This window comes from Podarcis liolepis, assembly GCF_965112155.1.
Source record: "Podarcis liolepis genome assembly, chromosome: 4".
Classification (NCBI taxonomy): Eukaryota; Metazoa; Chordata; class Lepidosauria; order Squamata; family Lacertidae; genus Podarcis; species Podarcis liolepis.
Window position 1 is genome coordinate 79,546,288 of NC_139558.1, and position 13,012 is coordinate 79,559,299.

The window sequence follows — 13,012 nt, forward strand, 5'->3', positions numbered from 1 at the left end:
TGGCCAATCGTCGGGTTGATTGCAATCCAGCAACATCACAAGAGCCACATGTTAGCCACTCCTGCTTTAAACAAAAGGGATGGAAATAGATGTGAATATATTGTATAGGTTAGCCACCAGGAGTCAGGAGTTTCTTTTTGGCTCTTTTCTTGTTTAAGAGAGTAAAGTTTTTGTCCAGTTTCCTCTCTTAAACCTCCCCTGAGTATAAATGGGAGCACTTTTGTTCTATTTTCTTATGAAGACTTGACTTCATGCCTTTCATGCCTTTCTCTTTTAGCACTATCTAGTTTTCGTGTGGGCACTGAGCATATGGGATGTGGCTTCTGAGCACTCCTGACTAGGCCCACTCCCTAGATGCAGGTGTGTATGACATGCATTTGAAAGAGCCCATATGCACACTCTCCCTTATCCATTAGGCCAGGTGTGGAGAACTTTGGCCCACTAGATGTGGCTTAACTACAACTCCAATCAGCCCCTGCCAGCACAGCCCACGACTAGGGACAAAGGGGGCTGTAGTTCATCAACTTCTGGAGGGCCAAAGGCTCCCCGCGCCTGGATTTTGGCCTGGCTCTAAAGCGAGCCTTTTTGGTCCTCTGTGCAGAAGCAACTGCTGTTTAATCTTTTCATGACTTGGGCTGCAGTCCTACACCTGCGTGCTTGAAAGCGAGCACTATTGCACGAAATGGTTGCTTGCGAGTAGAGCTGCAGATGACGCGGCTCTTCTGGCCGCAAGTGCTCATGGTTTTGAGTTTCGAAACATGGGTATTTTAGTCGTAATCGCAACTTCCTTCCTCAGCATGCGAGGGCACTTATTATTGGGACAAAACACTCCTCCGGGGGAATGCGAAGCGCCTGGAAACAGCGCAGCAAAGAGAGCCGCTGCATCTCGCACGTGCCGGCAGCGAACACTTCTCGCTGCAGGAAAACATTTCCTATCTCTGCTGAGGAGGGCAAGCGCTGCCAGGGGGCCTCAAACCCATGCTCCAAAAAAAGCAAAACAAAACAAAGCGCGGTGCATTATAAGGTTGCATTTCTGTCCTCGCCTCCTCGCCAATGCCATAGCACACAGAAGCACGCCTTGAGGTAAAAAAAGAAGAAGAAAGGGGGGGGGCGCAGGGCAGCCTTGTAGGAGAAACCGGAGTCGCGCCGTTTGTGGCTCACGCAGTTCTGCCAGAGGGCCCTGCTTCCCGCTTTGGGGAATTGAACCTTGACTCGACGCGGCTGCTCCCTCGGGGGTGGAGGGAGGCCTGTGAGCGGAACTCGGCTGCTTCAGGCGCCGAGGAGGGGAGCGAGCCCGCGCGGCGCTCTGCCCCTTTGCCCCTGGACGCGCCCGCCTTAGCGGGGCGGAGAGAGCGGACTCCGCCCGCGCCCGTCACGAGGAGCCATGTAAACAGTGTCGGTTCGCAGGCTTCCCGAGGAGGCGGCGGCTGTTGCCTTTCCTCCGCTATGGAGGATAGCCTGGCCCGCGCCTTCGGAGGCCTGAGCCTCCGCCAGCCCCCCGCGCAAGGCAAGGGCCCCCCTCGCAGGAGGCGCCGCTTCAGCAAAAGCCTCTATTTGCTGCGAGGCCTGCCCGGCTCCGGGAAAAGTACTCTGGCCAGGTAAAAAAAAAACACCCTTCTCTTTTCGAAGGAGAGAGGACTCCTTCAGCTCTCGAGTCGTAAAACGACGGAGACGAAGTCTTGAGCGGGAAAACCGCGCTTTCTCACCTCGAAGCTTTGTGAGGGAGGGTAGACAGGTTGCTCAGCAGGCGCTCTGGACATGCTCAGCGGCTCTTGAACCTGCGACCCTCCAGATGTGTTGAGGATTCTGTGAAAAGCGGGCAAAGCTGGTGGAAGTTGGCATGCAGAAGCGACTGGAGGGCCTGGGGTCCCCGACCCCACCACCTCTGGTTTTCTTGGCATTCAAGAAGGGTTCTGGGATAAAGAAGCCCTGGGTTCAGCAAAGCGCTGCGTGCTCCATGTTGATGGAAAGAGGGGTGGGGTCAACTTTATTTTTTTCTAGTAGGATGGCTCCTGTGGTCGACATTAGATAGGCGTATTTCCTTGTCACTGTACCACCATGCATAGCTGTCAACTTTCAGATTTGAAAATAAGGGGTCAGCAGCCTCGAAAATAAGGGATCAGCAGCCTCACCTGTCCTGGGGACAGTCTACGGGATATCTAACAATCCGGGATAGCAGTGGGAAACGGCGTTGAAATAAGGGAATTTCCCGCAAAAAAAGGGAAGGTTGACAGCTATGCCACCATGCTGGGAAAAATCTTTGTCTCTGGGGGTTCTGATTGCTGCTGCACGATTGTTCAAGGTACAGGAGCACGTCTGAAACAAGTTGGGGCTGTTCATGGTAGGTCAAGACAGAGCTCCAAGATAGCTCAGGGAAACAAGAAGAGAATTGGTGGGGTGGTGGCTGCTACTGCTCCTTCACAGCTGTCACTGCCTCTCTTTTTCTGAGCTGCAGCAGTTTTGTTTTCTTAATTGGTTATCAGTCCCTACCACCAGTGTAACCTTGAGTGATAAGAGCAATTGCCAGTAATTAAATATATTTTCTTTTTGTAAACATATATTTGGTATATTTCCCTGTTTCGACATGAATATTTACCGACGGGAATTTCCCAATCCTCATAGGGCCTTGGTTCAGCTTGATTCTGAGAAAATCAAACAAGATACTTTGGAAGGCAGTCAACATTGCACTGAAAGCACACATACAAAAATATCGCTTGGATTTTAATGACTCTGGATTTTGCCCTCGGTTACCATTTTCTTATGATTAACGGAAGTGGAAAGAACTGTTTTGATCACTTTAAGGAAAACAGCTAACGCCTTTGTTTTCTTTGTGATGTCCCACATTTTTAATACAGAATTTGAGTGGAGTCAACATCAGAAACCTATAATCAGTATGCAGTACTGTAATATATTTCCTGATGGCTTGAACTAATATAAACATTTTCCAGCACAGGTAGCTTTCACCAGGGTTCCCTGATTTGTGGCACACCAGCTGCCTCCCCCAACCAAGTATCGTGACCTCCCAAGCCAGCAGCAAAAGCAGGAAGCAAATTTATTGAACTCTTAGGAGAGCCTGTTCTACATCACTTTTGGGCTATATGTGGCTTGGTGGGTCACAAACCTTATACGTACTGGATGAAATGAAACAAGACACCAAAGACTAACAGCAGGTTTTGCAACTTTTGTAACTTGCATGTCACTAAAGGTAAAGTGAGTTGAACTGGAGTATAATGGTGAGATTCACATTACTCTTCGTTTCCAAGCACAGGTGTTATGTTGTCTTCAAAGAGCATATAGTTACTATCAAAGGCACAGCTCTTGATTTTCTGCATGAAACTGCTTGGAAATGGCTTGTTTTTAATTTCATTGGCTTTCAAAATGTGCTTCTGGCAAGCCAGTCATGGAAACATTGGCTCTGGTTTCACATCTCACTGATTTTAGGAAGTGCAAAAAAATCTCACTCTATTAGTATGACATGGTTCTGGTTCAACAGACCTGAAGAGTTCATACTGAAGGCATGCTGACTGAAAAGTGAAGGGTGAAGGAAGAGTTAAGCACTTTCCCCTTGCCTCACTCACCCCTTGGATATTTAGTCTTCTTGTCACATCTCCAGGATAAAGGAAGCACAATTTATAGCAAGTGTGAAGAGAAGCATCTGGTCAATGAGGACAGTATTTTAAAAAATGCACCTGAGAGTTGCACAAAGTCCACAGTAGTATGCATTTTATAAGCAAAGCATATATATTAAACAGTTGGGAGCATAGAGATAAAGGTGGCCTGACAGTTCATTTCAGCTTGCTGGCCTCTCTCTTTACTTTTTTGATAAATTGAGGCCTGCCTCTGCCATTGCTCAACAAGATAAGGAATTGAGAAATGAAAGTTTGCGGTTAGACTCTTTTTTTCTAGATCGCTTTTGGCTTAACTCGCTTTGTGAAAGGATTCTTTTATTGTGCTGAGATATTGCAGATGATACCTTGACATTCCACCTCCAGACATCAAGGCTCCATTGCTGCAGCTTCACCTTTTGCAACAAATCTTTCCCATGAGAAGTCTGACATATTCTGTTGTCCTTTACTGTCAAGAGGAAACTTTATGCTAGGGATGGATGGATGGCATTTGTTGATAGTATCTTATAAGAGTATAGACAAGTTGAGTCTGGATTGAACAGATGCTGCTTCATCCATATCTAAGTGAGGCTAAGTCCAACTGCTATAAACTGGTGAAGTGGGTGGGTCCTTATCATTCACTGTCCTTTAAAAATATTGTTGTGATGTGAGCTGGGGAACCTATGTCCCTCTACTGTTGAACTACAACTCCCACCGTTCCTGACCAGTGGCTGTGGCTAATGGCACTGGAGTTCAACAACAGCTGGAGGGCTAGTGTTTCCTTATTGATGATATAGAGCTTCCCTACCAGTCACACCCACCTGCACTGGATTTTGCATAGTTTGCTATAAAAGGCAGACTCGAGGACTGCTATCCTGCCCTGAAAGGCTGTGGTCTGCATCCACTGCGCCTAGACCAGTGTTTCCCAACCTTTTTTGGGCAAAGGCACACTTGTTTGATGAAAAAAATCTCGAGGCACACCACCATTACAGCCCCGTGACGTCAGCGCGCAGCGTCACGCCGGGAGGGACGCATGAAAGTGTAACTTTCAATTTTTTTCCCTCCCCCTTGCCGGGGAACCTCCAAGCTTTGGGGGTGGGGGGGGGAGGAGGCAGCAAAGCGAGGGACTGAGGGACCCTAACCCTAACCCTAACCGATCACCCGGGAAAGCATGCGAACGAGGAGCCCCCGTGTCCTGCTCCTGGCAGCGGACGGCACAAAGCGAGGAGGCCTGGACAAGGCAGCACGCTCCCCGCTCTCGCTGCATCGGGGCTTTTCTCCTCCAGGCCGCTTTCGAAGTCCCCTTCTCCGCTCCCAAGAGCCGGAGCCGCTGCTTCCAGGCCCTGTCCGAGCCCCGACTTGTGGCCTCACTTCGAGGAGCGCCTGTTGCTGGGGACGGGGCTGCATCCCCCTCAGCCGCCGCCTCGCTTCCTTCCAGGAGACCCGACGGCTCCCCCTCTCCCGCTCGCCCTCCTGCGCCCGCAGCAGACCAAGACCTCCCCGCCCCCGCCCGGCTCCCCGCCCCCGCTCCACGCCGGGCAGCTGCAGCAGGGGCTGCGCGGGGGCGCGCGGCGGCCCGGCTGAGCGCGCCCCGGAGCCGTCGCGCCGTCGCTCGCGAGTCCCTCCGAGAGCCCTCGGGACTGACTCCGGAGTCGCGAGGCGGCGCGTCGCCCAGGGAAGGGGCGGCTTCCCACAAGTCCTCCGGGAAGCAAACGCCCTCGCCCGCCTCCCTCCAGGCAACATCTCGCGGCACACCAGGGAACATCTCACGGCACACTAGTGTGCCGCGGAACACCGGTTGGGAAACACTGGCCTAGACGATTGCTCCTTTGCTGTTATAATAGCTCCTCCTCCCCAGGGCAGTATTGGATTAGGAGCAGGAAGACTGAGATTCAAATCCCCATTGAGCCACAAAGCCTTGGGTCAGCCACTATCTCTTAGCCTAACTTACCTCTCACAGGATGGTTGTGATGATAAATTGGGTTTTACGGTGGGGAGGAGAGAAACATGTATGTTACTTTACAGTCTGAAAAAACTTGGGACCAGGATACATTCCAGATCAACCCCCTTGATACAGACCACACCAACCTTTAAGATCTTTCAAGGGGGCCATGCCTCTAAGCATATTGCCACTTGGTGACAACATGGAAGCTGGCAATTTCCATGGTAGCAGCAGCTCCCTGGAATGCCCTGGAAATTTCACTGAACGTTGTGTTTTTATTTTTATGCAAACTGCTTAAAGGTGGTTTTTATTTTATTGTATTAAGTGGTATTAATAAATATTTTCTCCTGCAGTAAATGGGGGGGGGGGCGGTTTAAATGGCTGGTAATTCAACCCTTGCTCGAATGGTGCTTTATTTTCATTTGACGATTCCTCTAAAAGTGCACGGGGAACATTTGGGCCCCAATTAAATTGAAGGGTGGTGTTGGTTAGAAAATGAAAAACTTCATTTCTAATAGTTTTACTAATCCGTATGAAGTTTTGACCCTTCCTTACAATTGTTTGGTCTCAACAGGCAACTGAAACGTGAATTTCCCAGTGCAGTTGTTCTGAGCACTGATGACTACTTCTCTGCAGAGGATGGCACATATGTGTTTGATCCTGATGCTCTAGAAGATGCACATAGATGGAACCAAAAGAGAGGCAAGTACAGCCCTTCCAATAAGAATAAGAATTTATTATTTATACCCCGCCCATCTGGCTGGGTTTCCCCAGCCACTCTGGGTGGCTTCCAACAAAATATTAAAATACAATAGTCTATTAAACATTAAAAGCTTCCCTAAACAGGGCTGCCTTCAGATGTCTTCTAAAAGTCTGGTAGTTGTTTTTCCCTTTGACATCTGGTGGGAGGGCGTTCCACAGGGTGGGTGCCATTACCGAGAAGGCCCTCTGCCTAGTTCCCTGTAGCTTCCTAGTTTTGTGTGTTAGGTTTTGCTTCCTATCTACACCTTGTACTCTTCAGCAGTTTTCTTCTACAAAAAGTTACAGCAGAAGAGAGCCTTGCTGTAAGAGAATGTCTTATTTGTCGCACCGGCGCTATTCATTTTGATCAAAATGGCTTCCAGAGTTGATCAAAACATCAATTACTAGTAGTAAGAAGTGAATGATTCTATGGAGAAAACAATGAGATGCTATTTAGGGGCTAATGTTTGAGTCTCTAGTACGGACATGTGGAAAAAATGCATTATAAAAATTCCTAGCAAAGGAATGAATTGTACAATATATGCTCTATAATCAGTTGGCATTGCTTCCGCTGTCAGATATCTAAAGGCAGATTTGTATGCCCTGATAATAAACTTTTAATACTAAAAATATAAGCATGACCACTGCCATTAAATAACAAGAATAACAATAACAACAATAATAACTTGTTTTCACATTTTATTTCTAACTTTGTTGTATCTTTCTCTTGGGTTTGAACAGATTGGTTAAGGTTGTGTCACTCATAGTTTCAGCGGTTCTGATGTTAAATGAAAACATGGATAACTGAAGATTTTCTGGACTAATTGCAGCACTCCAAGAAGGCAGGAGGGGAGCAAGCATGGCACATGCCTTCACAAGGCTTCTGTATATCTTGTCCCAATAAGCTGAAATAGGTACATTGAAACTGGGCCGTTGTGTGGATTTGCTCACAACTCCCATGTAAAGATAACTACGTGAAGGAGAAATTTGTTTTCAAAAGTTTTGTGTGAGAGTCCACATTTCCATTGTATCTCTGATTTTGAATTTTGTATATGACTGAGCACACGTTCTCCATAACGGTTAGTGCAGTGTCTCCTCTGGACGGCACCAGATTTATTATGGAGCCTAGCTATTACTAGCCACCTTCGACCACCTCTCAGATGCCAGGTCTGCTGAAGGCACAAATCTTTCCCAGCTTTTACAGCAGCCTGAATTCTTTTATCCAAGACCAGTGTTTCCTTCCCTTTATATCCCTTGCTTGCAGCGTCTAGTATATTCCTGCCTGACATTAATATGGGTGGAAATCAACAGACTGAAACTAAAGCACATTATGGACTATATCCTGTGTCTTCAGAAACACTTCCTCATTACATTGAGCACATCAGTACTTGTTTGTGACACAGTGAATCCCCAAAGGCTCGATTCAGAACATCTGTGTAGGTAACAGGATTATTTCACTGATTGTCTGGTCTTTTAAAACATTTACATTGTTATGTTACAGCACGTAAAGCCATGAAGAATGGGAAATCCCCAGTTATTATTGATAATACCAACGTCCACGCTTGGGAAATGAAGCCATATGTGATAATGGTAGGGGAAACTGACCTGTTGTCATTCTTAATATTTAGCCATGGGTTCCAAAAATGAGCAGATAATCCTGCTATTTGCTATCAAGAAAGGCGGGAAAATGGCAAGAACTTCTAATGTGCTTAACATTTTTTTCAAACATTACTTTCACAGATTTTGCCCAAGCCCTGGAACATTTTTTTGTGCCACAACTGGCTCTTAGAAACCACTAATGGTCCTAATCTTTTGCACAATATGTGGCTGGATGTGCCAGTAAAATGCTGATCTTCCATATGGCCTGGTTTCTATGCCTCAATGAGCATAGACCATGCAGTCTGTGTGATCAGCTTTCTGATCTTGCATATGAAACTACCTTTAGCAGAACCAAACCACTGGTTAATCATATTATTGGTTCTGACTGGTGAAAGCTTTCCAAGATACAGCCAGTTGCCCAAGAACCATTTAACTAGACATGCCAGGGATCTTCTGCAGGCAAAGCATGTTCTGTGCCTAGGGGCTATGGGACAGCATCCTTCAAGTCAGAAAGAGTGTCACTTTCTTTAATCTATATTATATGATTCTTCTTTTCTGAACTGAGCATACTCTGTAACTCTTAGGTTGCAGGGGGGACATGAGTACCTTTCCTCCAGTTTGCACTGTTGTTGCTGGGATCCTACTTCTCAAACTGCAATTAGTGTACACTTGCCTCCAGCTAACATCTGGAGATGGTTTGGTGACTGTGCTGGGAACCTGGTAGGATAGTGCCTATCACTCATAATGAGATGTGCTTTCTGCCCCTGTGTCTGTATAACTTTTGGTATATTTTTGCTGTAGTTCAAAATCACTTGAAAAAAATCACCTTGGAATCTGACTCTAGAATTAGGTCAGTCTGCTAATTTCCCTTTCTTTGTGTGTGGTTAATATAACTTTGACAGCTTCTAAATTATTAATGAAGCAACTATTTCAGCATCCATAGCTCACCACCTGTGTTGAGAGCACATAATTTGCTGTACTATTGCATGGCTTTGCTGTTTTTCTTGAGAAGGAATGTTTGTCAGAAGTGGCAATATAGGATAGTGTTGTAAACTGTTGAAATCTTGTTTTCTAACTTACCTTGGCAACCTTTATGTTTAGAGATCTTATGGAATTAAAAGAGGTAAATTATTTTGAACTGCGGGACAGCACAAAATTTTGAGATTTACTGACATGACAAATATGGTATTAATAGTGTGGCCATGTTGTACTGAACTACAGTCTCACTAGAGTTTAAGGCTAATTATACAGTCATACCTCGGGTTCAAGTAGCTTTGGGATAAGTATTTTCGGGTTGCACACTGCGGTGACCCGGAAGTAACGGAGCGCCTTACTTCCGGGTTTCACTGCTCGCGCACGCGCAGACCGGCAAAATGACATCACGCATGCGCGGAAGCGGCAAATTGCAACCCGCAGACATGGGTTGCATTCGCTTCTGGATGTGAACGGAGCTCCGGAACGGATCCCGTTCGCATCCAGAGGTACCACTGTATATGCTTTATTATACTTTATTTTTATACTTTGTTATGTTGTGCATATGTAAATCATGAAAGGTAGCTTTTTATTGTGACTTGATTACAAATTCAGTACTCTTTCACATCAGGCACTTGAACACAGCTATGAAGTTCTTTTTCGAGAGCCAGATACACACTGGAAATTCAATGTTCGGGAACTAACCAGGTACAGTTTTTTGGCTTATGTTTTTAGCTGCTATGAGAATACAAGTGATACCTGCAACAAAACATTGCACTATAGCATAACCTCTAACAGGAGCGCACCTGTTCAGAATGCCAGCTAGCCATGCCCTCTTGCAGAACATTCCATTCTACCCCTAGATCTGTTCTGCTTTTTCATCTGATGCACCTTTCATTGCTGTGCACCACGGTCAGGCCTTACTGGACTGTTTGGGTTTTTTTGCCTCCTTGGAATTTTTTTAAAGTTCTTCTGCAAAACTTTGGGGTCTGTGGAGCATGCAGATACCTCTGAAGGTGAAGTGATTTCTCCTTTTTGAGGGTCTGTGGCTGGAAAGTCAGTTGCCACGGAGAGAGTTAAGTCAAGAAGGACTTTATTTTATGATCGCAAAAGGTGGGAGTACTATTTATCGTCTTCTCAAAGATAGGAAGAATTCAAAACAGCCAACCATGACATTGCACCTTTTATGGCATATTACATACACTAACCACCTTTCGGACATGCGTACTGTATTGCAGTCAGGCAGTCTTCAGCATGCTCCCTGCATGATCAACGAGTGGATAGTTGCTCATATATCACTTCTTATCTATCACTTCCCCAGCAATAACTCAATCCCCCCTTTATTCTTTTCCTTGTAAAGCTAGATAGTTTTACACAGCCATCCTGTAACACAAACCACTTCCTTCTCTTGTCATTATCTTCCTTTATTGTCAATCTGCAATTCAAGCAAACAGGGCAATTCTCAATGTATGATGTGGCCCCATTTTGGCTTTCCTTTCATCAGGACTAATCACCTGTGATAGCTAGTAGATGGATGAGTGGGACCTGCAACAGTGTGTTACAGTGTGGAGGGCTCCACCCTGCGCTATAATCGGTACTGCGCTCCCCATTTTCTCTTTTGCTATTAGAGGGAATAGTTCCCCTTAACCTCTTAGGTCTCATATCCACAATGCTTTTCCAAACCATGAACACACATTAATGGATTAATTTGTGAACTAGGTTGTCATGAAAATGGAAGGAGCAGTTCACATGATTGCTGGTATTCACATGCTGTTTGGATATGTAGCTAACTAAATATACTTACGTATATGTTTACATTTATTCCATAGACGGAATGGCCATGGTGTTCCACGAGAGACAATACAGAGGATGAAGGAGCAATATGAACATGATGTTACCTTTCATGATGTGCTTCATTCAGAAGAACCAGCCAGACATTTCAGTAGATCCTATGGCGTTTACGATACTGGTTATTCCCATGTGAACTCAACATTCCCCAACAGAAGAGCTAACAGCAACTCCAGAAATGAAAGATCATTTAGTAGGAGAAATGATTTCTACCCGGTATATTAGAGTTTTTAATCAAGTTGTATAAAATTTTGTTTTATACCTTCAGGAATTCTGTACTTAAAATATTTGTATTTTTCTATTGGGTAGATTTAGTTCTTAAATCTCCATATATTCTTTTGGAGGTTAAAAACCCTGTTTTAATATTCTTCTGATGCAGATTATATTTCTTCACTCATGTTTACACCTGGCTTTATACACACACACACACACACAGTTTTGACAGAATGACTCACGCTTAGGAGTGTAAACATAATGAAGAACCCACAGTAATTTTTAGCAGCAACATAGAAAAGGATCTCCATGTCATTGTGCTCATATACTATGGGGGGCAAGGAATTGGCATCCCTGTGCAGATCGAGCTAACAGTGGTGCTATACAATGTTTGGTCCTGGTAAGGATGCACACAAATGATATTTCATATCATTAGTGTGCCATTGCTAATCATAGTATAGTGCAACAGTTAGAACTCTAATTCCCCTGACTTCCATCAATTGTTCAGTATACAAGGCTGTGGAAATGTAAACAGATTTCCCTCCATAAATATTGACACAATAATTAATTTTACAGTATACAAATTTTAAAATGTTAGTTTCTTCTGTATCTAGGTTTTAAAATTAAGTTATAAATCTGCATTTCACAGGACCACCTTCTTTTCTACATTCCATCTTAATATAGCTTCATTTTTATGACATTTACCTTCTTTGACACAGCTGCTTCTCTACTTTGCAGTTTACCTCCTTTTTTACATCATGTAGATTTCCTTTCTTGCTGAAACCAATGAGGAGCTTTATTTAGACCCCCATTTGTTGTCATTGCTCACCCTATTTTTTATTATTATGATTCCTGAAACACACACCAAATAGTTTGCAACCGTAGGAACAATTCAGGAACTAATCTTGACAACAGATTAGTTCTTCTGTGCTCCACAGTAAGAGTTGGGTACTCCTCAATTTCCTGTTTGGTAGTAGCATATGCTAAAGGTGGGTAGAGCAAGGAAACCTGCCTAAATTCAGTGGCCATTAGAACTAGAGATTAACTGAAATGAATGAGAGCAATTGGCACTCTTGTGACTTTTGTTAACGCTCAGTGCTAAGTGTTATTTGTGCCTTTTTGCAGCCTGCTAGTTTAATTTCTCTAGTCGTGCTTTTTCTCTTCATCTAATTGTTTCCACAGATCAGCTACTTCTCAGTATATTTGCTTAATCATTCCGTCTAAAAGCTCTTTAAGGGTAGGTACTTATTGAAACTACAGTGGTACCTTGGGTTAAGTACTTAATTTGTTCCGGAGGTCTGTTCTTAACCTGAAACTGTTCTTAACCTGAAGCACCACTTTAGCTAATGGGGCCTTCTGCCGCTGCTGCCCCACCGGAGCATGATTTCTGTTTTCATCCTGAAGCAAAGTTCTTAACCTGAAGCACTATTTCTGGGTTAGCGGAGTCTGTAACCTGAAGTGTATGTAACCTGAAGCGTATGTAACCCGAGGTACCACTGTAGTAAAGAGTGATGTAAAAATAAGATAGTAGAGTTACAAGCAAGATAACTATCCAATAACTATGTTAACTTCAGATACTTTAAAATTGATTGCTGGCTTAAAAAAAAGAACTAATCTACTTGCATTCCTACAGGGTGTTTCACTATTAGCCTGATTCAGATGTTTGCCCTCGTCCACTCTAAACAAACATGGGTATGTATGTGCCTCCAAGCTCTGCATCGTCTGGACCATATCTTGAGTCCTCCACAAGTTTGAGGGTGAAGGTATGAAGTGGGGGCCATTCTCCTCCCTTTGCACAATTGGTTCTAAAATTGCATAAGGAATGGAAACTCAGTTCTTCATACCTTTGCCTTCAAACTCATTGAGGCCTGTTAACACAATAAAGGTGACATAGTGGAAGGATTTTTTTGTCAGAGTAGCCTTACTGCCCACCATAGGCTTCTTTACACAAGAGGAGACAAAACACCCAAATAGGGCAATAACAAACATAAGGTTTGTATTTTTTGGATATGTTTGGCCTTGAACCATTGTGATTGCTATGCAAAAATAAACAAGGGAATCAAATTATATTGACTGCATGTTTTGAACTGTA

At 44.6% G+C, this 13,012-nt stretch overlaps 1 protein-coding gene across 2 annotated transcripts; it reads left to right on the forward strand.

Annotated features, from left to right (window-relative positions):
- Nucleotides 1-720: 720 nt before the first annotated feature.
- On the forward strand, nt 721-12,987 carry N4BP2L1 (NEDD4 binding protein 2 like 1). Of its 2 annotated transcripts, none has more exons than XM_083499013.1 (5): nt 721-1,083; nt 6,122-6,249; nt 7,790-7,878; nt 9,491-9,567; nt 10,689-12,987. In XM_083499013.1, the coding sequence occupies exons 1-5, from the start codon at nt 842-844 to the stop codon at nt 10,930-10,932; spliced, it is 780 nt and encodes a 259-aa protein (XP_083355139.1). In that variant the 5' UTR covers nt 721-841; the 3' UTR covers nt 10,933-12,987. The 2 variants fall into 2 exon arrangements, with proteins under 2 accessions (XP_083355139.1, XP_083355140.1); XM_083499014.1 differs by lacking the exon at nt 721-1,083 and adding an exon at nt 1,289-1,598.
- The last annotated feature ends 25 nt before the right edge of the window (nt 12,988-13,012 follow it).

What these genes read in the sequence shown, in the direction of transcription:
- N4BP2L1 (XM_083499013.1), top strand. Translation starts at nt 842, where the DNA reads ATGCGAAGCGCCTGGAAACAGCGCAGCAAAGAGAGCCGCTGCATCTCG. An exon ending in TGAAGCCATATGTGATAATG is followed by an intron (nt 7,879 to 9,490) that starts GTAGGGGAAACT and finishes CTTTCACATCAG; the next exon opens with GCACTTGAACACAGCTATGA. An exon ending in AATGTTCGGGAACTAACCAG is followed by an intron (nt 9,568 to 10,688) that starts GTACAGTTTTTT and finishes TTTATTCCATAG; the next exon opens with ACGGAATGGCCATGGTGTTC.